Below are 21,681 nucleotides of genomic sequence, written 5' to 3' on the forward strand. Positions count from 1 at the left end.
ATTTATCTGCGTATAACACGCACTTTTTTTCCCCTTAAAAGCAGGGGAAAATCGTGGGTGTTTTTTATACGCCGATCCCCCGAAATTCTGAGCCTCTGGGTGGCTTTCAGCCGCCTTCGGCTCTTCAAGGCGACTTTCGGCCGCCTTCGGCCATTATTGGTGGCTTTCGGCCTTGCTCGGCAGCCTTCGGCTCTTCTCGGCGACTTTCGGCCATCTTCGGCTCTTCTCTGCAGCCTCTGGCGGCCGAAAGCTGGCGAGAAGGGCCGAAGGCCCGCCGAGAACTACCGCACGCCGCCGAGATACACATCCGGCTCTGTATCTCGGCGGCGGCATTTAAAAAAAATAAAATAGACACGGCTGCAATGGGGGACACGGCTGCAATGGGGGACACGGCTGCAATGGTGGACAAGGCTGCATAAGACTGCAATGGTGGACAAGGCTGCAGATGACACTGATGGGCATATAAATGTAAGTTTTTTTTTTTTTTTGTTTGTTTTTTTTTTCCTTAAACTTCCCTCCTAAACTTGGGGTGAGTGTTATACGCCAGCGCATGTTATACGCCGATAAATACGGTAATTAGAATCCACGTCTGTTAAGGAAAAGAATAAAAATCACACCCTTGAGTTAAAACCATAATGATCTACAGATTTGGATTATTTTTTCATAGTGGTTCTTTATGCTCCTTTTTGTTGCTTTCATTATCAAGCCTTTTGTTTCCATGTGGACAAATTCCAGTGGCTTTTTTTTTTTATTACATATATACAGTGAGGGGAAAAAAAGTATTTGATCACCACTTTTTTTTTTTTTTTTTTGTTCTGTTTCACTGTTAAAATAAACCTACCTTTTTTAAAATTATAGACTGATTATTTCTTTGTCAGTGGGCAAACATACAAAATCAGCAGGGAATCAACTACTTTCTCTTTCGTTCATTGACTGACACAGCTCCTTTAATTTTATTTCACCCTAGGGTTATCACGCCACTTCAGGAGAGGACTAGGCAGAACATGTAACACATGTAAAAACGGCAAGACTGCACAGCACTGCCCAGGGGGCGGTCCTCTAGCTATAACCCCTCACCCTGCTTCCTGCAGCTGTTTTTTTTTTTTTTTTTGCCTAGTGTAGGAGAAGAACCTGGCTCCCTGAGGGGGCCATTGGTCCTGGGATTTTTTTTCTACAATTTTTTTATCCTGTGATCTACTATCAACAGCCGGCTGGGTGACAGGTTGGATAATATGGAGCCTTTGTACTCTCCCCAGCCTGGCCATTGAGCCATTGACCCTAGCTACATTCTGGGTCAGCCACGACATGCACCTTCTGCTCCAGGGCTGCCAGTGAGTATATATGCTTCGGGGCACACATGACCGGGTTACTCCTGTTCGTGTTGCAGTGTGCCATGGCCAGCAGCCACCCCATACTGCTCGGGTGATGGGTCTGTGGTGGAATGCATCCAGCAATTCTGTCAGGAAGGGTAAGTATGGCTCTCCCTGCCTTGGCAGGATAGAGCAGCTGGGCATTCCCTGGGAGGTCGTCTAGGGGGTTCCCTTGTCCCCCTGCTGGGGCCACTGTGTGACTGGGCATGAGGTGCGGTGTATGTACCTAGGCCGGGGGTGCCTCCGAGCTTTGGCCGGGCTGCGCTGGCTGTTGGGGTCCATTTCGTTTTTTCTGTTCCTTTTTACTGCGCTGTGAGGTGTCTGAGTAAATTTACCTCAGGAGAGGCCGCCGCCATTTTGCTGAGCCTGCGGCCATTTTCCTGTAGTCTTATGCAGTATATGGCTGTTAGTCGTTTTCTAGAAGGTTCGGCGGCCATTTTCTTGGTGATTTTTGTACTAAGGACGGCCGGCAGCCATTTTATTGTAGCCTCAGTGCGTTTTTACCTCCAGTGCTTGGTCTGTGTACCACAGAACAGAGAGGTTTTCACTCTGAGCACTTTGTGACTGAAACAGGGCAGAGTGGTCAGAGGCTGCACATCGCAGCACTTGGTCAGGGTGGGGAGTCCTGCAGAGGGACCCCTCAGTCTGAGCAGCTAGAAGGGAGGGATTTGTGTACCTTGCCTTAAGTCCCTAAGTTGTGGCAGGCGAGTAAGGGTCAGCATGGCATCAGAAGCTGGCGCTTCTTCCCCAGACATCCTTGCTATTGCAACGGGCTCACCTGCAAAAAATGCGGTGCCTATGGACGCTTGGTTGGTGGTCCTGGAGACCTTTGTTGCCAGTGTGGAAGCAGCGTGCAAGCACAAGGGGTAAAAAACGCCCCCTGCCCCCCTTGTGTTCTGGGGAGAGTACTGATTCAGACTTGGGTCCCGCGGTTACTGGCAACCCCTGTTCTGATGTGTCAGAGGATGCAGACCAGGACCGTTCGGACAGTGAAAAGGATTCAGTGTCAAGGTTAGCGCAGGAAAAATTGCTAGTAGGATCACTTATCACTGTGGTGCGGGATACCCTGAAAATACAGGATGCAGCAGGAACATCTGCTGAGGTGGCGGTCCCTTTTGGGAACCGCAAACCGGCCCGCACGCCTAAGGTGTTTCCATAGTTAACTTATATTGAGAAGTTCATTTACAAGGAATGGGGAAGTCCGCAGCAGGCCTTTTCAGTCCCAAGAAGAATTGTGGTGCGTTGCCCCTTTGAGGAGAGCCTCCTGAAAAACTGGACGTCTCCACCGGTCGTTGACCCCTCGGTATACAGGTTAAATAAAGTAACCACAATTCCAGTAGAAGGGACTCCTGCCTTCAAGGATCCTGCTGACAGGAGGGCCGAAGCAGTGGCCCAGTCCATGTTTGCAGTAGTGGGGTCAGCGTTACGACTTGTGCTGGCCATGGCCTTGGTGTCGCAGACACTTGCTGAATGGGCAAAGCTGTTGCACCGTGAATTGGAGAACCAAAAGTCTCCCCCCGGTTTACGTAGAGCTAGCAGGCCAATTGGTGCATGACCTTAAGTATGTCTGTGATGCGGCCCTGGATATGGTCCCCCTGCTCTCTAGAGAATCGGTATCGGCAGTGGTGCTACTGCGCCTGATTTGGCTGAAATGCTGGTCTGCGGACCAGGCATCTAAAAAAAAAAAAAAAAAAAAAAAAAAAAAAAAAAAAAAGAGCTCTGACGGATTTGACCTTGCAGGGTGAGAGGCTTTTTGGAGCTTCGCTGGATGACTGTATTAAAAATGTTACCGGTGAATCAAGCACATTGCTCCCACAGTTCAGGAAGGGTAAGGAGCCACGCCTGTAGGCAAGGGCCCTCTTTTTTTCCCGCTCGGAAACTGCTTTTTCGTAAGCGTTCCCAGTCCGGCAAGGCACCTGCTAAAGGACAAAGGCGTCCCTGGTTTCGCAAGCTAAACAAGTCTGCGAACAAAAATGTTACTGCATGAAGGTTTGCCCCCGCCCAGCTCTCGGGTGAGGGGTCGTCCTTGGGGAATTTGTAGCCCAATGAACCTCTCTACTGTCCAACCAGTGGGTTTGCAAACTGGTTTCATCGGGATAGATAGTTTCTTTCTTGTCCACCTAACCGATTTTTTTTTTTTTTTCCCTCCAACCTACCTCTACTTCCAGCTTGTTGGGAAGCACTGTTCGGGGCAGTACGGGACCTTCTACTGCGTGGGGCGATAGTACCTGTACCAACGCTGGAAAGGTTTCAGGGATTCTACTCCAATCTGTTTGTAGTCGCCCCAAAAAAGGAAGGGGTACGTCCAATTCTGGGCCTAAAGGCCCTCAACAGCTTTGTGTGAGTGCAAAAGTTCAGGATGGATTCAATTTGCTCCGTGGTCGCTGCACTCCATCAGGGGGACTTCTGGCATCCCTGGATATCCAGGATACAGATTTACATGTACCCATATGCCTCAGGCATCAGAGGTTTCTGTGATTTGCAGTCGGGAAGAGCACTATCAATTTGTCAGCACCCCGAGTCTTTACCAAACTGACTCGAATTCTGGCGATGTTAAGGCAACGTGGGATCGCAATCGTGTGTTACCTAGATGACCTCCTTCTGAGAGCAGCTTCCGCTGTTTTATTGATTGTAGTCAAAATGTACTCACTCTGTGTATTAGTTGGGCATCTCTGACGAAGGAGCATGCATGCTCCGAATGCATGCTCGCTATTGTCATCATTACACCACGACCTGGGTCCCCACAGACTGACGATCCCCGCTGCACCTTACTAACCTCAGCCTGGGACACTGGAATCGACCAGCGCTGCCAGACGGTACTGTACAGCGCAAAAGGATCGCCCATTATATTGCCCATCTGGACGTCACCATTAAGATGTGCCTGTTTTTAACTAATACAGATGATTATATTTTGACTACAATCAATAAAACGTGTTATATTACTGCACTTGGGTTGGCGCTGCTTGTGTCTCCTTTTTGTATTTCTTTTTAAGGTGTCTTCTGCCCTTCAGCATGCTGCCTCCTGCCCCGTGCTAGCAACTTTAATTACATCAGGAGTAATTTTTTAAAATAACTGTTCACTGTCATTTTTTTAAACCGTATCCCCTCCGTGGACATTTCTTAACCCCCCTCCTTCCCATTTTTCTTTTAAATACATCTATGCAAGTTTATTTTTTTTATCGCAACAAAAAATTGACCTTGTCATGCAAGTCTCCCTACCTGGTCATCCATAAGGGTAAGGCGGTGCTACGTCCACAGCCCTCTTTCCTTCCAAAGGTGTTTTCGGCATTCAATTTAAATGAGGACATTGTATTACCTTCCTTATGTCCTAAGCCGACACACACCCAAAAGAGGTTGCCTTACATTCCCTGGATGTGTTCCGGGCTTTACGGGTGTATCTGTCTGCTACGGCTCCCTTCCGGAAGTCGGACTCTTTTTGTCTCAGTGGCTGGTCCAAAAAAAGGTCTGGTGGTCTCGTCCATTTCTTGGTGGATCAGACAGATCAGTTCAGGCCTGTGCCTTCGGGGGGGGGGGGGGGGGTGATGCCCCCTTTCCTGTCACGGCTCATTCCAGAAGAGCAATTGGGACCTCCCCGGGCTTTCCGACATCAAGCGTCTGTCTCCCTGGTGTGCAAGGCGGCAACTTGGTCATCCGTTCACATTCACTAAATTCTACAAAGTTGGCCTAAGTGCATCTTCAGATGCTTGCTTTGGCCGCGAGGTTTCGCAGGCGGCTGTCTAAGGTTGCAATTACACTTTCTTTAAGTTACTAGTCTGTTGTAAACGCATCTTTTGATGGCAACTCCTCTGAGGTTTTCCCTTTGTTGTGGATGAAGTTATGTTTTGCTGTTTCCACTCCTCATTTTTTTTGACACTGCTTGGGGACGTCCCTAAGGTCAAGAATTAAAGGAGCTGTGTCCGTCAATGAACAAAAGAGAAAATGGGATTTTTGTACTTGCAGTAAAATCCTTTTTCTGTGAAGTTCATTGATGGACACAGCACCCACCCCTCCTATTTATGTTTTGTACTACTTTTTGACGAACTGAGCTGCAGGAAGCGGGGTGAGGTTATAGCTGGAGGGACTACCCCCTGGGCGGTGCTGTGCAGTCTTGCTGTTTTTACATGTTACATGTTCTGCCTAGTCCTCTCCTGAAGTGGTGCGATAACCCTAAGGTCAAGAATTAAAGGAGCTGTGTCCGTCAATGAACTTCAGAGAAAAGGATTTTACGGTGAGTACAAAAATAACTTTTCCCTCACTGTATACAACCCCAATTCCAAAAGTTGAGTTGGGATACTGTGTGAAATCTATATAAAATCTGAATGCAATGATGCAAGTCTCTTAAACCAGCTTTTATTCACAATAGAAAACGTATCAAATGTTTAATTTAATGGCAGCCGCATGTCTCAAAGTTAGGGCAGCAAAAAAGCTGGCAAAATAAGTAGTGCTAACAAGGAAGACCATTTTGGCATCAGGTCAGTAAACAGATAGGTATAAAATGGGGCAGAGTATCTCCGACGTAAAGATGGGCAGAAGTCCATCATTCTGTTTAAAAGCTGCATCTAAAAATTGTCAAAGAATTTTAGAATAATGTTCCTCAATGTAAAGACTTTAAGGATATCATCTATAGAACATAAGTTCATCAAAAGATTCAGAGAACCTGGAAAATATGTGCACAAGTATGGAAATGCAGCTTGCACATCTGAAAAGGCACCATTAATGCTGAAAGATATATCTAGAGCAGGGGTCCCAAACTGGCGGCCCTCCAGCTGTTTGAAAATAAGTCCCATCATGCCTTTGTCTGTGGGAGTCATGCTTGTAACTGTCAGCCTTGCAATGCCTCATGGAACTTGTAGTTTTGCAACAGCTGGAGGGCTGCCAGTTTGAGACCCCTGATCTAGAGGATATATCTATATGCTCGCATCTAGAGGATGTCTTTTTCAGGGAAGGCCTTGCGGTATAGCATTGTCCTGCTAAAATATGCATGTTGCATCCATGACAACAGCATAGTTTCATAGAGTCCGGCTGCTTAACTGGCCCGCCTACAGTCTGGACCCTTCGCCATTTGAAAATATTTGGGACATTTTTCATTATATAGTTAGATATTTGACTAAAGACCTCTTGAAACTAAAAATATGATGACCCAGGACTGTTGGCGAAATTAGAATCCTATATCCAGTAGGAATAGGACAACATTCCTCTCCAAAAATTCCAGCAAGTGGTCTCCACAGTTCCCAGACCTTTACTGTGTTAAAAGAGGGGATGCTGCATTGTGGTAAATATGGCTTTGTCCCAAATTTTTAAGACCTGTTGTGAATAAAATATGGGTTTGTGAGATTTTCAAATAATTTTTGTTTTTATGAAGATTTTACAAGCTTGTGTTGAAATTTGCACACAAACCCTAAAGGAAAAAGTAAATCTAGTCCCAAAACAAGTATAGTTTACTTCTTTAAGATGAGTGAACCTGGATCAGAGGGAAAGCCCAGCAAATGACCTCTACCAAGGTGATGGCAGTCACCTTATGGTACTTGCTGTTAGGCTTTAACCACTAGAGATCCGCGCTATAGCCAAATGATGCTACAGCGCGGACCTGCTTTGCTGGGACTAAGTCTATTGACGTAGTCCTGTGCACGAGCTATAGCACCCCTGAAGGGCGCACGCGGCACGCTCTGTGATCAGAGAGACAGCTGATCCCGACCCCCTTACCACGTGATCAGCTGTCAGCCGATCATGTGATGACAACAGAGTAGTAATCTGCTATTTTTCCTCCTTGTGCTGACAGCGCGAGGAGAAAAAAAAAGCCGATCACCGGCGGCCGTGAGAGGGACATCAGCTCATCAGTGCCACATAAGAATGCCTCATCTGTCTACTGCCTTATCTGTGCCCATCAGTGCAGCCTCATCAGCACATATCAATGAAGGAGAAAAATGACCTGTTTGCAAAATGTTATAACAAACTATTAAACATGATTTTTTATTTTGCGTTTTTTTTGTTTAGCAAAAAATAAAACCCCCAGCTGTAATTTAATGCCACCAAAAGAAAGCTCTATTTGTGGGAAAAAAATTATAAAAATTTCATTTGGGTACAGTGTTGCATGACCGTGCAATTCTCATTCAAAGTGCATCAGCACTGAAAGTTGAAAATTGGTCTGGGCAGGAGGGGAGTTTAAGTGCCCAGTAAGTAAGTGGTTAAAGCAGAACTAAACCCCTCAGTATACTCCCTTCCACCTTCCAGTGTGTTCGGCAGTTTCATCCCTCCATGGCCACTGTCTTCCTCTCACCTGTTTTTTATTTTTATTTTTTTTTTTGGTTTTTTTCCATCTCTTGATTGGACAGCGGGGCAACATTGTGTGTATGGGAGTTGGTCATATGGGCGTAGCTGTTGTGTCAGGAATACAGGTTGAGTTGCACATGCTCATCATACATTCAATAGAAAAGTGTGAGCATGCATGTAAGTTTTTTTTTATTTTGGGAGAGCGGTATAGGTGGCGCTGCCTATTACTGATGTGCAAAACTCATTAAAAGTGATGATTAAAACTAGTGTGTTCTTTTTAAATATGGATACTAACTCATGAAGTCTCCTTGAATGTATTCCTAATGTGTCAGACACAAATTATACATAATACAAAGAATAATGCTTAATGTGCGATACCACACGTGTGTAGTGTTGGATAAAAACTACACATGAATGACTCGCAAAGAATCCGTAGACCAGAATGCTTTTAAGCAATCCAAAAATGAAAATCTAAAATTCAATATAAAGTGCTCAACTTGCTCGTTGTGCAAGGAATTCATATAGTAAAACAAAAATACAATCAAGTAACTTCATAAATTCACAAAAAAGTTCATAAGTGATCCCAATTACAAAGTGACTTGTGCATGAACAACGAAGTGCAATATTAATCACTGGTGAAAAAGATGGATGACTTCCACTAGTGCTCCATCCTCAGGTCCGCACTCACCAGAAAAAAGAACCCCCTACACGGGTCACAGGCACCACACATGAGTTTCCAATCCACTTTATCCTCATCTTCCTCGCCAGGTCTGGTCACTGGGAACACACATGAGGATGGGTGGACAAAAAGGCATCTCATAGCACATGTCTGTAAGTTAATAATTATTAAAATACCAAAATTTGCACTTCCAATAATACTGGAGATTCAGAGCAATGTAATCAATACATCTAACAATATGTGTTGCAATGCACTCTCCAATACAGGAAGTGACGCTACAAGCTCTGCCCAATGCGTTTCATCAGTGTTTCAAAAGTTACAGTGCATCCGGAAAGTATTCCCATTGCTTCACTTTTTCCATATTTTATGTTACAGCCTTATTCCAAAACTGATTGATTTTATTATTTTCCTCAAAATTCTACTAACCATACCCCATAATGACAATGTGAAAGAAGTGTGTCTGACATCTTTGCAACTTTATTAAAAACCCCAAAAAAAAACAAAATCAGATCATAGGTATTCACAGCCTTTGCTCAATGCTTTGTTGAACCTTTGGCACCAATTACAGACTTCAAGTCTTTTTGAGAATGATGCTACAAACTTGGCACACCTATTTTTGGCCAGTTTCTCCCTTTCTTGTTTGCAGGACCTCTTAAGCTCCATCAGGTTGGATGGAGAGCATCAGTGCACAGCCATTTTCAGATCTATCTCCAAAGATGTTCAATCGGGTTCAAGTCTGGGCTCTGGCTGGTCCACTCAAGGATATTCACAGAGCTGGCCTGTAGCCACTCCTTTGTTATCTTGGCTGTGTGCTTAGGGTCGTTGTCTCATTGGAAGATGAACCTTCACCCCAGTCTGAGGTCCCGATTTGCTCTGGAGCAGGTTTTCTTCAAGGAATTCTCTGTACATTGCTGCGTTCGTCTTTCTCTTGGTCCTGACTAGTCTCTCAATTCCTGCAGCTGAAAAACCTCCCCACAGCATGATGCTGCCACCACCATGCTTCAGTGTAGGGATTGTATTGGCCAGGTGATGAGCAGTGCCTGGTTTCTTCCAGATATGCTTGCCATTCAGGACAAACAGTTGACGCTTTGTATCATTGGACCAGAGAATTCTTTTTTTCATGGTCCGAGAGTCCTTCAGGTGCCTTTTTGGAAAACTCCTGGCAGGCTGTCAAGTATCTTTTGCTGAGGCGTGGCTTCTGTCTGGCCACTCTACCATACAGACCCGATTGGTGGAGAGCTGGAGAGAGGGTTGTTCTTCTGCAAGATTCTCTTCTCTCCACAGAGAAACAATGAAGCTCTATCATGAAAAGCCCGTATGAAAAGTGGCTGCACACTGCAATACCTTAAGTCCATTTATTGCATTATCCCAATAAAAGTGCATGACATACACCACAGAAACAAGTGCTTACTCGTAACCTTATAACTCAAAACCAGTTATGATTAAGGACAATGTAACTTTGTGAAACGCGTCAACCTCTGTACCGACGTCTGTTGCTGTGGTGTGTCGTGCACTTTTATTGGGATGATGCAATAAATGGACTTTCGGTGTGCAGCCACTTCTTTTCATGTAGATACCATATGACAGCCAAGGCATGCACCCGTGAGAAGAGACCCACCCATTTAATTCATTCACCTGGCTCTACTCACCTGGAGCAAAGTCCCCTCCCCCCGACCATTCAGTTTGACCCGACGGCCGCCTCTAGGAAGAGTACTGGTGGTTTGAAACTTCTTCCATTTATGGATGATAGAGGCCACTCTGCTTCAAAGCTGCAGAAATTTTTCAGTCGCCTTCCCCAGATCTATGCCTTGGTACAATCATGTTTTAGGGGTCTACAAGAAAATTCCTTGTACTTCATGGCTTGGTTTGTGCTCTGACATACACTGTTAACTGTGGGACCTTATATAGACAGGTGTGTGCCTTCCAAATCATGTCGAATCAGCTGAATTTACCACAGGTGGCATCCAATCAAGTTGTAGAAACATCTCAAGGATGATCTGTGGAAAAAGGGTGCACCTTAGCTCAATTTTGAGTGTCATGGCAAAGGCTGTAAATACTTATGTACATGTGAGTTTTTTTTATTTTTTTATTAACTTTTTTTATATAAATTTGCAAAGATCTCAAACTTCTTTCATGTTGTCGTTCTGGGATATTGTTTGTAGAATGTTGAAAAAAAATAAATGTCATCCATTTTGGAATAAGGCTGTAACATAAAATGTGGAAGAAGTGAAACACTATGGGTACTTTCCAGGTGTATTGTAAGTGGATGCGTTTCCCTCAAATGAGAACCCCCACATGTCAAAAGTAAAGATCCTCCTTGTATAAAGCAGAGTGAAGATGAAATCGGGAGCATAACATTTAAATGTTACCCCAAAATTTCGTATTCCTGATATGTGTATGTTTTGCCATGTACTTGTATTAGAAAGTGTCCTGTTTGTATTTCTAACTTTTTGTGTGAAATACCTGGTAATCCTGCTTTTATTTCAAACTGACCATTCAAGGCATGAAAGCTTATCCATCTCGGTGTGGTACATTTTCTACTGTCCATCAATGGCCTAGACTTGTGTTCATAACCCCTCGTCGCCTCCTGTCCACAACCATTCACTGGGAAGATTGGTATATTGCTCAACTCCTGAAAAACAACCTCACCTCAATCCCTCCTCCACCAAATGTGTGACAAACCAGGGCCAAAAAGACATGAATGAGTGTGTTTGTGGTGGAGGAGCTTGACTGGTCTGTACAGGGTCCCGACCTCAAGCCGATGGAACGCCTCTCGGCGGCACAGTGGTGTAGTGGGTAGCACTCTTGCCTAGCAGTAAAAAGGGTCGCTGGTTAGAATCCCAACCACAACTCTACCTGTCTGGAGTTTGCATGTTCTCCCTGTGCCTGCGTGGGTTTCCTCTGGGTGCTCCGTTTTCCTCCCACACTCCAAAGACATGCTGGTAGGTTAATTTGCTTCTGTCCAAAATTGGCCCTAGTATATGAATGGAGACCTTCGATTGTGGGCTCCTTGAGGGTAGGGACCGATGTGAATGTGCAATGTACAGGGATAGGGACAATTGTAGACACTCACTGGATGAACTGGATGGACTGGTGTCTTTATTCAACCTTACTATGTAACTATGTGTAACCTTTGGGATGAATTGGAACAGAGACTGAGCCAGGCTTTCTCATCCACGTCAGTGCCTGACCTCAAACGCACTTCTGGAAGAATAGTCAAACATTCCCATAGAAATGAACTCCTAAACCTTGTGAACAGCCTTCCCAGAAGAGTTGAAGCTGTTATTGCTGCAAAGAATGGGCCAACTCCATATTCAACACTATGGTCTAAAACTGGGATGCCATTAAAGTTAATTTGCGTGTAAAGGCGGGTGTCGCAATATTTTTGGTAATATAGTGTATGTAGCCCCCAAGTAAACAGACTTTAAAGTGTATGTTTAAAGGACTCCAATTGAGATATTGCTTAATTAAATTTTGTCCATTTCCCACAGATTCCTTGTACACAGGTACTCCATCCTGAGGGAGCATGTGGATACCACAGGAGATGAGCATTTGGATTCAAACATTGGTGCAGCTCACAGAAGCAACAGTTACCGTGATGACTCTGATGAGGTAGTGTAACATGCTATGGATTGAACATTACTTTATGCTTTTACTAATTCAACTTTTGTTTAACTTTCTATTTATCTTTGATTCATTTTTTCAGGAATTGAGTAGACCATTATATAAGATACACCTTGAAACCCAAATTAAGTTGAAATATTTTATTTCATATGAAGAAAAACAGGGAAGAGTTAGATCTTCTGTTGAGTTTTTATTGTAATCTTTGTCTGTTGGGGTGATTTCCCTTTACTTCCTGTCAGTACAAACATTCATGCGAAATGTTACTGTGTCTTTATATGAGAATCTCAGTACGAGTGTCGTCTTGATGGAGCATTGTTTGATGTTATATGAGCTACTTTGTGAGTAAGCGCTAGGTGTCACTGGTGATAATCAACGTGATAGAGCGAGCGGGCATGTTATTTTGAATGTGGGATCCACATTAAGCATGCTGCCAGCTTGCACTTGCAATCGGAGTCCGTACAATATATATTTTATATGCTGACTGCTATAAGAACTTAGACTTTAGGCATATCAAGCTGTAATGGCTGGTGTATTGTTGGGATGGGGACACAGGGAATGTGCAGGTGCTAGAGTTGATAACTGCGTCCATTTGAAGATGCTGAGAGAATAAAGGGAGGATCGTCATGCCAAGTAGCCAATCCCATGAGGAAGTCATTTATGACGAAATGTGTCAGACGTGGCTATTTGGCGATCATCTAAATGAGGCATAGGACGCTGTTACGCGATGCACAATACCGGACAGTGCTTATCGGGGATGAGAAGTGGTGAGATAGTGTTATACATGCTCGCACACCCTGGGTCTGCCATGACCATCGCATACCCAGTTAGATGTATGGATTGCTGTCATTTGATACCTTTTTGAAGTGATTTTAGTTTTCACATATGAGTGCAATGCTGTGGGATTTTCTAGATTTTAAATAAGGGGTTTAATATTACACCATCGGAAGCATTTTTCATTTGCATGTGGAGTAAATCCTGTGAATTGCCAAAGAGGTTCATCTTTCTGTAACTGAAGTTTGGAAACCTTATCTTAACCACTTAAGGACCGCCGTATTGCCAATGTACATCAACACAATGGCACAGGCAGGCACAAGCACGTACATGTACGTGCCTGCCTTCCAGCGGGTGGGGGGTCCGATCGGACCCCCTCCCGCTGGATACGACGGTCCGGTTCGCTCCAGGAGCGTTCCGTGATGAGGGGATGGCCGTTGGTTTTCAGCCACCCCCTCTGGATCGCTCCTGGCCAATGAGAAGCTTCCTCCCACTGTGTATTGTTTACACAGGAAAGAGGAAGTGATGTCATTCTCCTCGGGGCGGTCTTTTTGACCGGACTACGAGGAGAAGACACAAAGTAAGTGTGCACCAACACTACACTGACATGTAGGTACACAAAGGCACACAAACCCTCCCCCCCTCGATCGCCCCCCGATCCCCCCCGCCCCCCAGTCACAGTGTCACTGATTGCAGTGATCATTTCTTTACTGATCACTGCATTCAGTGTCAGTTGTGACAGTAAAAACTGTCAGGACAGTTAGTGTTAGGTCCAGGGTAGCCCCCTATCACCCCCCCAATTGCCCCTAGAGTTAACCCTTTCACCCCCTTTTGCCAGTGCCACTAAGCGATAATTTTTCTGATCGTTGCATGTGTCGCTAGGTAGCTAGTTATTTTTTTAGGTTCACTGCCAGGTTTTTATAGTGCTAGGTACCCCCATATACTACCCAATTGCCCCTAGTTAACCCTTTCACCAGCGATCACAGTATAAGTGTCACTGGTGACGCTGGTTAGCCAGTTAGTTATTTAGGTTCCCCGTCAGGTTTTTATATAGCGCCAGGGACCCCCATATACTACCTAATAAAAATTTGAACCCCCTGATTGCCCCTAGTTAACCCTTTCACCACTGATCACCGTATAAGTGTTACGGGTGACTCTGGTTAGTTTGTTTTTTATAGCATCAGGGCACCCACCATTTATTACCCAATAAAGGTTTAACCCCCTGATCACCCGGCGGGTGATATCGATTAGGTTTTAGGGTCAGGGTCTGCGTCGCCCCAGGCAGCGCTAGGTTAGTGCCAGTACCGCTAACACCCACGCGCAAAGCATACACCTCCCGTAGTGGTATAGAATCTGAACAGATCAATATCTGATCTGATCAGATCTATACTAGCGTCCCCAGCAGTTTAGGGTTCCAAAAAAACGCATTGTTAGCGGGATCAGCCCAGATACCTGCTAGCACCTGCGTTTTGCCCCTCTGCCCAGCCCACCCAAGTGCAGTATCGATCGATCACTGTCACTTACAAAACACTAAACACATAACTGCAGCGATCGCAGAGTCAGGCCTGATCCCTGCCATCGCTAACAGGTTTTTTGGTAGCATTTTATATATAAATCCGGAAGGCAGTGCTTGGTTTTCGGGGGCCCGTACGTGGCTAGGCTCCCAAAAAGTCCCCCACATGTGGTATCCCCGTACTCGGGAGAAGCAGCAGAATTTATTTTGGGGTGTAATTTGACTTATGCCCATAGCATATGTGAGCAATATATCATTTAGTGACAACTTTGTGCAAAAAAAAAAAAGTTTGTAATATTCCCGCAACTTGTGGCAAAATATAAAATATTCCATGGACTCAACATGCCTCTCAGTAAATAGCTTGGGGTGTCTACTTTCCAAAATGGGGTCATTTTGGGGGGTTTTGTGCTATTTTGGCATTTTTTTTGGCCTTCGAAACTGTGATAGGTAGTGGGGAGTAAAATCAAAAATTTACACCCTTAGAAATCCTGAAGGTGGTGATTGGTTTTCGGGGTGCCGTGCGTGACTAGACTCCCAAAAAGTCCCACACATGTGGTATCCCCATACTCGGGAGAAGTAGCGGAATATATTTTGGGGTGCAATTCCACATATAACCATGGCATGTGTGAGCAATATATAATTTAGTGACAACTTTTTGTAAAAACAATTTTTTATTTTTTGTCATTATTCAATCCCTTGGGACAAAAAAAAAAATTCAATGGTCTCAACATGGCCCTCAGCAAATAGCTTGGGGTGTCTACTTTCCAAAATGGGGTCATTTGGGGGGGTTTTGTGCCATCTTGGCATTTTATGGCCTTCAAAACTGTGATAGGTCTTGAGGAGTAAAATAAAAAAAATGTATGCCCTTAGAAATCCTGAAGGCGGTGCTTGGATTTCGGGGTCCCGTACGCGGCTAGGCTCCCAAAAAGTCCCACACATGTGGTATCCCTGTACTCAGGAGAAGCAGCAGAATGTATTTTGGGGTGTCATTTAACATATGCCCATGGCATGTGTGAGCAATATATCATTTAGTGACAACTTTTTGTAAATTTTTTATTTTTTTTTGTCATTATTCAATCCCTTAGGACAAAAAAAAATATTCAATGGGCTCAACATACCCATCAGCAATTTCCTTGGGGTGTCTACTTTCCAAAATGGGGTCATTTGGGGGGGGGGTTGTACTGCCCTGCCATTTTAGCACCTCAAGAAATGAGATAGGCAGTCATAAATTAAAAGCTGTGTAAATTCCAGAAAATGTACTCTAGTTTATAGACGCTATAACTTTTGCGCATACCAAAAAATATACGCTTATTGACATTTTTTTTACTAAAGACATGTGGCTGAATAAATTTTGCCCTCAATGTATGACTAAAATTTAGTTTATTCGATTTTTCTTATAACAAAAAGAAGAAAATATCTTTTTTTTTTTTCAAAATTTTCGCTCTTTTTCCATTTATATCGCAAAAAAAAAAAAATCGCAGAGGCAATCAAATACCATCAAAAGAAAGCTCTATTTGTGGGAAGAAAAGGACGCAAATTTCGTTTGGATGCAATATTGCATGACCGCGCAATTACCAGTTAAAGCAGCGCAGTGCGAAATTGGAAAAAGACCTCTGGTCCTTAAGGTGTTTATTGGTCCGGGGCTGAAGTGGTTAAACCCTCATAAGAGGGTTAAAGCTCTTTTGAGCCAGAAACGAAAATGTAAGGCAAATGCAGCTGGTGGAGTTTGAGAGCATAAGGGGAGTGGAGTCACAAGCACTGTGGTGTGGTGGAAGATTATTGGAACAATATAACAATTACCACTGTGTATTTTTGGTCGATTTTCAATCAGCCATTGGACTTTTTATTGATATGAACTGCCTTTGAATATTTATCAATTAACCCCCCTGGCGGTATTCCTGAGTCTGGCTCGGGGTGAAATTCCAGTACCATTAGCGGTAACCCCGAGCCGGACTCGGGGCTGCATCGCAGGATACAGGGAAAGTTAATTACCTTGTCCCCTGGATCCTGCGATGTCTCCTCGCTCTATTCGCACAGTGCCGAGTTCCGCGGGGCTCCGTTCCCTGCGAGCGTTGCGACGTACGGGGATGGAGAGCGGTGGCAAATTCAAAAAAGTAAAAACGCAATACATATACAGTACACTGTAATCTTACACTTTGTCCCTAGTTGTCTGTCCAGTGCACTGCATGCACTTTTATATTATGTTTTTTCTGCCTGGAATTTGGAGATTGTCCATAACAACCAAAAAGTGTCCCTTTTTATGTCGGTGGTTTTAGACCAGCTAGAAAACAGCGACAATAAATTCGAATCACTTGCAGAATTGAGTGATAATTTGTGGGGAAATTCGTCATCAAACACTAAATCTAATGACAGCGACAATTCTGCAACTGAGCAAATTTCAGTGTTTTTGATTTGATTACATTATTGAATCATTTTTATTATAATTATTTATAGTTATGTATTATAATTTATTTATTTTTCAAACTTTATTATACCCAAGATGTCTACTAAACTCTGGTTTGGACAGATTTAAGTGAGTTATTTGTAAGAATTACAGGCCTATGATATAAAACGCCAAATTTCCATGAAAAATAATTGTACCGCTTTCAGCACCAAAAATCGGAAATAATCATACCGCCAGGTTAAGAGACTGACACATTGTCACTTGATTCACTGGTTGTTTACATGTCATACCATTTATTGATTGATTCACTTTTACATTGTATTATTTATGCACATATATTTGGATTAATTGTCTTCTAGTGACATTTTATGTATTTATGCACATTGCACTTTATGTTTTATAGCTAGCGGTGTATATGTGCGCTGGCTTTTAGTGGCACAATTCCAACTTTTTTTTATAGAGGAGGAACACGGATTTCATTTTGTTTATTTTAGTGGCAGCTTCAGTTAGAAATTCAATTATTCATTGTTTTTATATTATACAAGCGCAGTGGAGCAACACAGGTGTGGGGGCGGTTACTTGTGTACCATTTGTTTATAATAACATTTTATGTAAAATGTTGTGCCTTAAAAATCCCATTTGATTACATATAGTTTCTATATCATGTACTGCTTATAGGGATGCGGAACTGCAACTTTCTAAAAAATTTTGGTATATTACATTTTTGGTTTTGGGATTAATACTGCTTTAAGCCCTATAAGTTGTGAGGTAGGGAATCCATGGATCAAATTTGTTTTTCCAGCACATCCCACAGATGCTTGATTGGATTGAGATCTGGAGAATTTGGAAGTTAAGTGCCGGTTCACACTATTGCGATGCCAGACACTGCATGTAATTTGCAGTGCCACTGCTGTTCACAGTACATGCAATTTCTGTGCGGTGCGATGTCAGCCATACAGATAGTATGGCTGATATCGCACCGCATTCGGTCGAAACACGCATAGGAACCTTTTTTTCTGTTCGGACCATAAATCTGATCGCATGTGTGTTCACACTCTGCCATGCGTGTCGGATGCGCTGTTCCTGCAGTTGATGAGCAGGGTTCTCGCATCGCATCGCAGTAGTGTGAACCGGCACTAACACCTCCAACTTGTGTTCCTCAAAACCATTCTTGAACCATTTTTGCAGTGTGACAGGGCGCATTGTCTTCCTGAAAGAGGCCACTGCCATCGAGGAATATGGTTTTCCTTGAAGGGGTGAATTGCAGAATATTTTCTTAATGCATCCCACTACTGCTCTGTAGTCCAGTTCTAATGTCCTCATGCCCATTGTTGCGCCTTTGACTGTGGACGGGTAAGCATGGGCACCCTTACCGGTCTGGGGCTATACAGCCCCATACTCAACAATCCGCAATGTATATTTTTCTGCTTTCTACACATCGAGATCGTGGACAATATGTTTACTTGCTGCATAATGTAAAAGCTTTTTGGTATATAGCAGAAACTTTAAAAAAAAAAGTCAAGTATCCTAATTCCAAGCACTGTCTGATACAACCTAATTATACAGACTCTGGGTGCTATTAAAGACATGAAAAATACCATGATTCATGATATACTAAATCGGTGATCTAAATCTGCAAAATATTTAAATGGGTAAAACAGATTTTAAAGTGGTTGTAAACCCTTACAACCAACTTTGACCTACAGGTAAGCCTAGATTAAGGCTTACCTGTAGGTAGAAGAAATATCTCCTAAACCTATACGGTTTAGGAGATATTTACCCAAAGACAGCCACCGCTGTCTACGGTGCATGCGCCGTAGACAGCGGCGCACTGGGGCAGGCCGCAGATCGCGGCGACATGCCGCGAGTGTCGGCTCCCGTGCACATGCACGGGAGTGACGTCATCGTGGCTCCAGTGAATCACTCGCGGCTCCGGCGCTGTGATTCACTGGAGCCGCGAGACCCGGAAGCCGCTCCGGGATCCATGGCAGCGGCGAAGAGGAAGACGGAGGACCGATTCGGGGGCTTCGTTCTCAGGTAAGTTATTCATAATGAGCTAGTATGCTATGCATACTAGCTCATTATGCCTTTGCCTTACAGGGTGTGCTTTTAAAAAACAAACAAAAAACTTGCCTTTACTTCCTCTTTAAAGAATGTCAAATCCGTCCCAATATAATATAGTCCACCATGTTAACGTGTACAAAATTCCACCATTGGTATACAGAAATCATCCACCTTGCTGTGCTTGTGATCACTGCTCCCAAAAGTGTAATAGGTTTTGGGCCAAATGAGCGTCTATAATATGATTTTGCTCCCGATAGTCAATCTTCATCCACCACATTTCAATACCAATTTTAAATCTTTTCTCATCTTAATCATGATGGAAGAATTTGCAGTAGTGCAGTATCGCAACACTCTTGAATTTATTTAAACCCTATTAACAGCCCTTATAAAACATATTGTAAAAGTCTCAAATATCTGTCAGTGAACCGGATTCCCATAAATGAGCTGGACCACCGGCATCTCGCTGGCTAGCGCCATATCTCCTCCAGGATATTTTTTATGTGTTGTGAATGAATGAAATAATTAGTATAGCGCACAATGCGAACTGAATCGCCTCAAGGCACTGTTGTATTGGGCACAGTTTGGATTTTATTTAACCGGTTTCTGCCCGGCTCACGCACATTTACTGCCGCACGATGGCCCTGTTGCGTGAAATCCCGTACATATAAGGGGTTCCCTTTTAAGGGCCTCCGGAGGCACGCGCCTGCTGAAAGGCGGGGGACCTGATGCGCGTGGCCGGCGGTTGCGTGCACGAGCGCCAGCACGTGTGTGTGTGTGTGTGTGTGTGTGCGCGCGCACGTGTGCGAACAAAGGTGAAAAAACACAAGAGGGTTTACAACCCCTTTAATACCATAATTTGATTGTTATAATACAGTGCCTTGCGAAAGTATTCGGCCCCCTTGAACTTTTCAACCTTTTGCCACATTTCAGGCTTCAAACTTAAAGATATAAAATTAAAATTTTTTGTGAAGAATCACCAACAAGTGGGACACAATTGTGAAGTGGAACGAAATCTATTGGATATTTTAAACTTTTTTAGAAAATAAAAAACTGAAAAGTGGTGCGTGCAAAATTATTCGGCCCCTTTACTTTCAGTGCAGCAAACTCACTCCAGAAGTTCAGCGAGGATCTCTGAATGATCCAATGTTGTCCTAAATGACTGATGGTGATAAATAGAATATACCTGTGTGTAACCAAGTCTCTGTATAAATGCACCTGCTCTGTGATGGTCTCAGGGTTCTGTTGAAAGCGCAGAGAGCATCATGAAGACCAAGGAACACACTAGGCAGGTCCGTAATACTGTTGTGGAGAAGTTAAAAGCCGGATTTGGATACAAAAAGATTTCCCAAGCTTTAAACATCCCAAGGAGCACTGTGCAAGCGATCATTTTGAAATGGAAGGAGTATCAGACCACTGCAAATCTACCAAGACTTGGCCGTCCCTCTAAACTTTCAGCTCAGACAAGGAGAAGACTGATCAGAGATGCAGCCAAGAGGCCCATGATCACTCTGGATGAACTGCAGAGAACTACAGCTGAGGTGGGAGAGTCTGTCCATAGGACAACAATCAGTCGTACACTGCACAAATCTGGCCTTTATGGAAGAGTGGCAAGAAGAAAGCCATTTCTCAAAGATATCCATAAAAAGTCTCGTCTAAAGTTTGCCACAAGCCACCTGGGAGACGCACCAAACATGTGAAAGAAGGTGCTCTGGTCAGATGAAACCAAAATCGAACTTTTTGCCCACAATGCAAAACGATATGTTTGGCGTAAAAGCAACACTGCTCATCACCCTCAACACACCATCCCCACTGTCAAACATGGTGGTGGCAGCATCATGGTTTAGGCCTGCTTTTCTTCAGCAGGGACAGGGAAGATGATTGAGGGGAAGATGGATGCAGCCAAATACAGGACCATTCTGGATGAAAACCTGTTGGAGTCTGCAAAAGACCTGACATTGGGATGGAGATTTATCTTCCAACAAGACAATGATCCCAAACATACAGCAAAATCTACAAAGGAATGGTTCACAAATAAACGTATACAGGTGTTAGAATGGCCAAGTCAAAGTCCAGACCTGAATCCAATCGAGAATCTGTGGAAAGAGCTGAAAACTGCTGTTCACAAATGCTCTCCATCCAACCTCACTGAGCTCGAGCTGTTTTGCAAGGAAGAATGGGCAAGAATTTCAGTCTCTCGATGTGCAAAACTGATAGAGACATACCCCAAGCGACTTGCAGCTGTAATCGCAGCAAAAGGTGGCTCTAAAAAGTATTAACGCAAGGGGGCCGAATAATTTTGCACGCCCCACTTTTCATTTTTTTATTAGTTAAAAGTTTAAAAAATCAAATAGATTTTGTTCCACTTCACAATTGTGTCCCACTTGTTGGTGATTCTTCACAAAAAATATAAATTTTATACCTTTGTTTGAAGCCTGAAATGTGGCAAAAGGTTGAAAAGTTCAAGGGGGCCGAATACTTTCGCAAGGCACTGTAGATGTATAAGAAAAAAGGACAAACAAGTAAACAAATGTGGAGCTTAACGTGCCAAGCATACATCCAGTTAGCATTTTGAAATTCATCAGATATGAATATAAGTTGTTATGATCGTAATTGGTTACCTCAAAATGTCCATATGTCCCATGTCTTGTGAAATTGTTTGCCTCTTCCCATCTAGTATGCTAATATATTTTTCGTATAATAATGTGGTCATTGTCTTTAAACTCAGATGTTGGTAAATAAGTCACACCTCCATTTCCCAAGCAACAGTAATCTTGTAAAAAGCATGTAAGTAGTTACAGATCTGAATAATAGAGCGAATCTATTCTTGTCTATACTAAGGATTGCCAAGGCAGGGTTAAGTCTAGTGAGGCAACCTGGCAAGTAAGAGAATAAACCAGTAACTTCTAATATGAGGACCATTCTATGAGATATGAAGTCAAGTCCCCTGTTGGGAGCAGCCACGCCAGCATAAACCGTCGCCTGTAGT

General features: G+C 43.7%; 1 protein-coding gene across 1 annotated transcript in view; it reads left to right on the forward strand.

The window, feature by feature from the left end:
* Positions 1–21,681, forward strand: part of SORT1 (sortilin 1) — a 234,401-nt gene that overhangs the window by 187,967 nt on the left and 24,753 nt on the right. The window contains exon 19 of the mRNA XM_077481349.1: positions 11,811–11,931. Coding sequence (XP_077337475.1) covers positions 11,811–11,931 — 121 coding nt within the window. The remainder of the gene's footprint in view (positions 1–11,810; positions 11,932–21,681) is intronic.

This window comes from Lithobates pipiens, unplaced genomic scaffold (assembly GCF_037356315.1).
Source record: "Lithobates pipiens isolate NorthernLeopardFrog02 unplaced genomic scaffold, aLitPip1_a1.2 Scaffold_16, whole genome shotgun sequence".
NCBI classification, from domain to species: domain Eukaryota; kingdom Metazoa; phylum Chordata; class Amphibia; order Anura; family Ranidae; genus Lithobates; species Lithobates pipiens.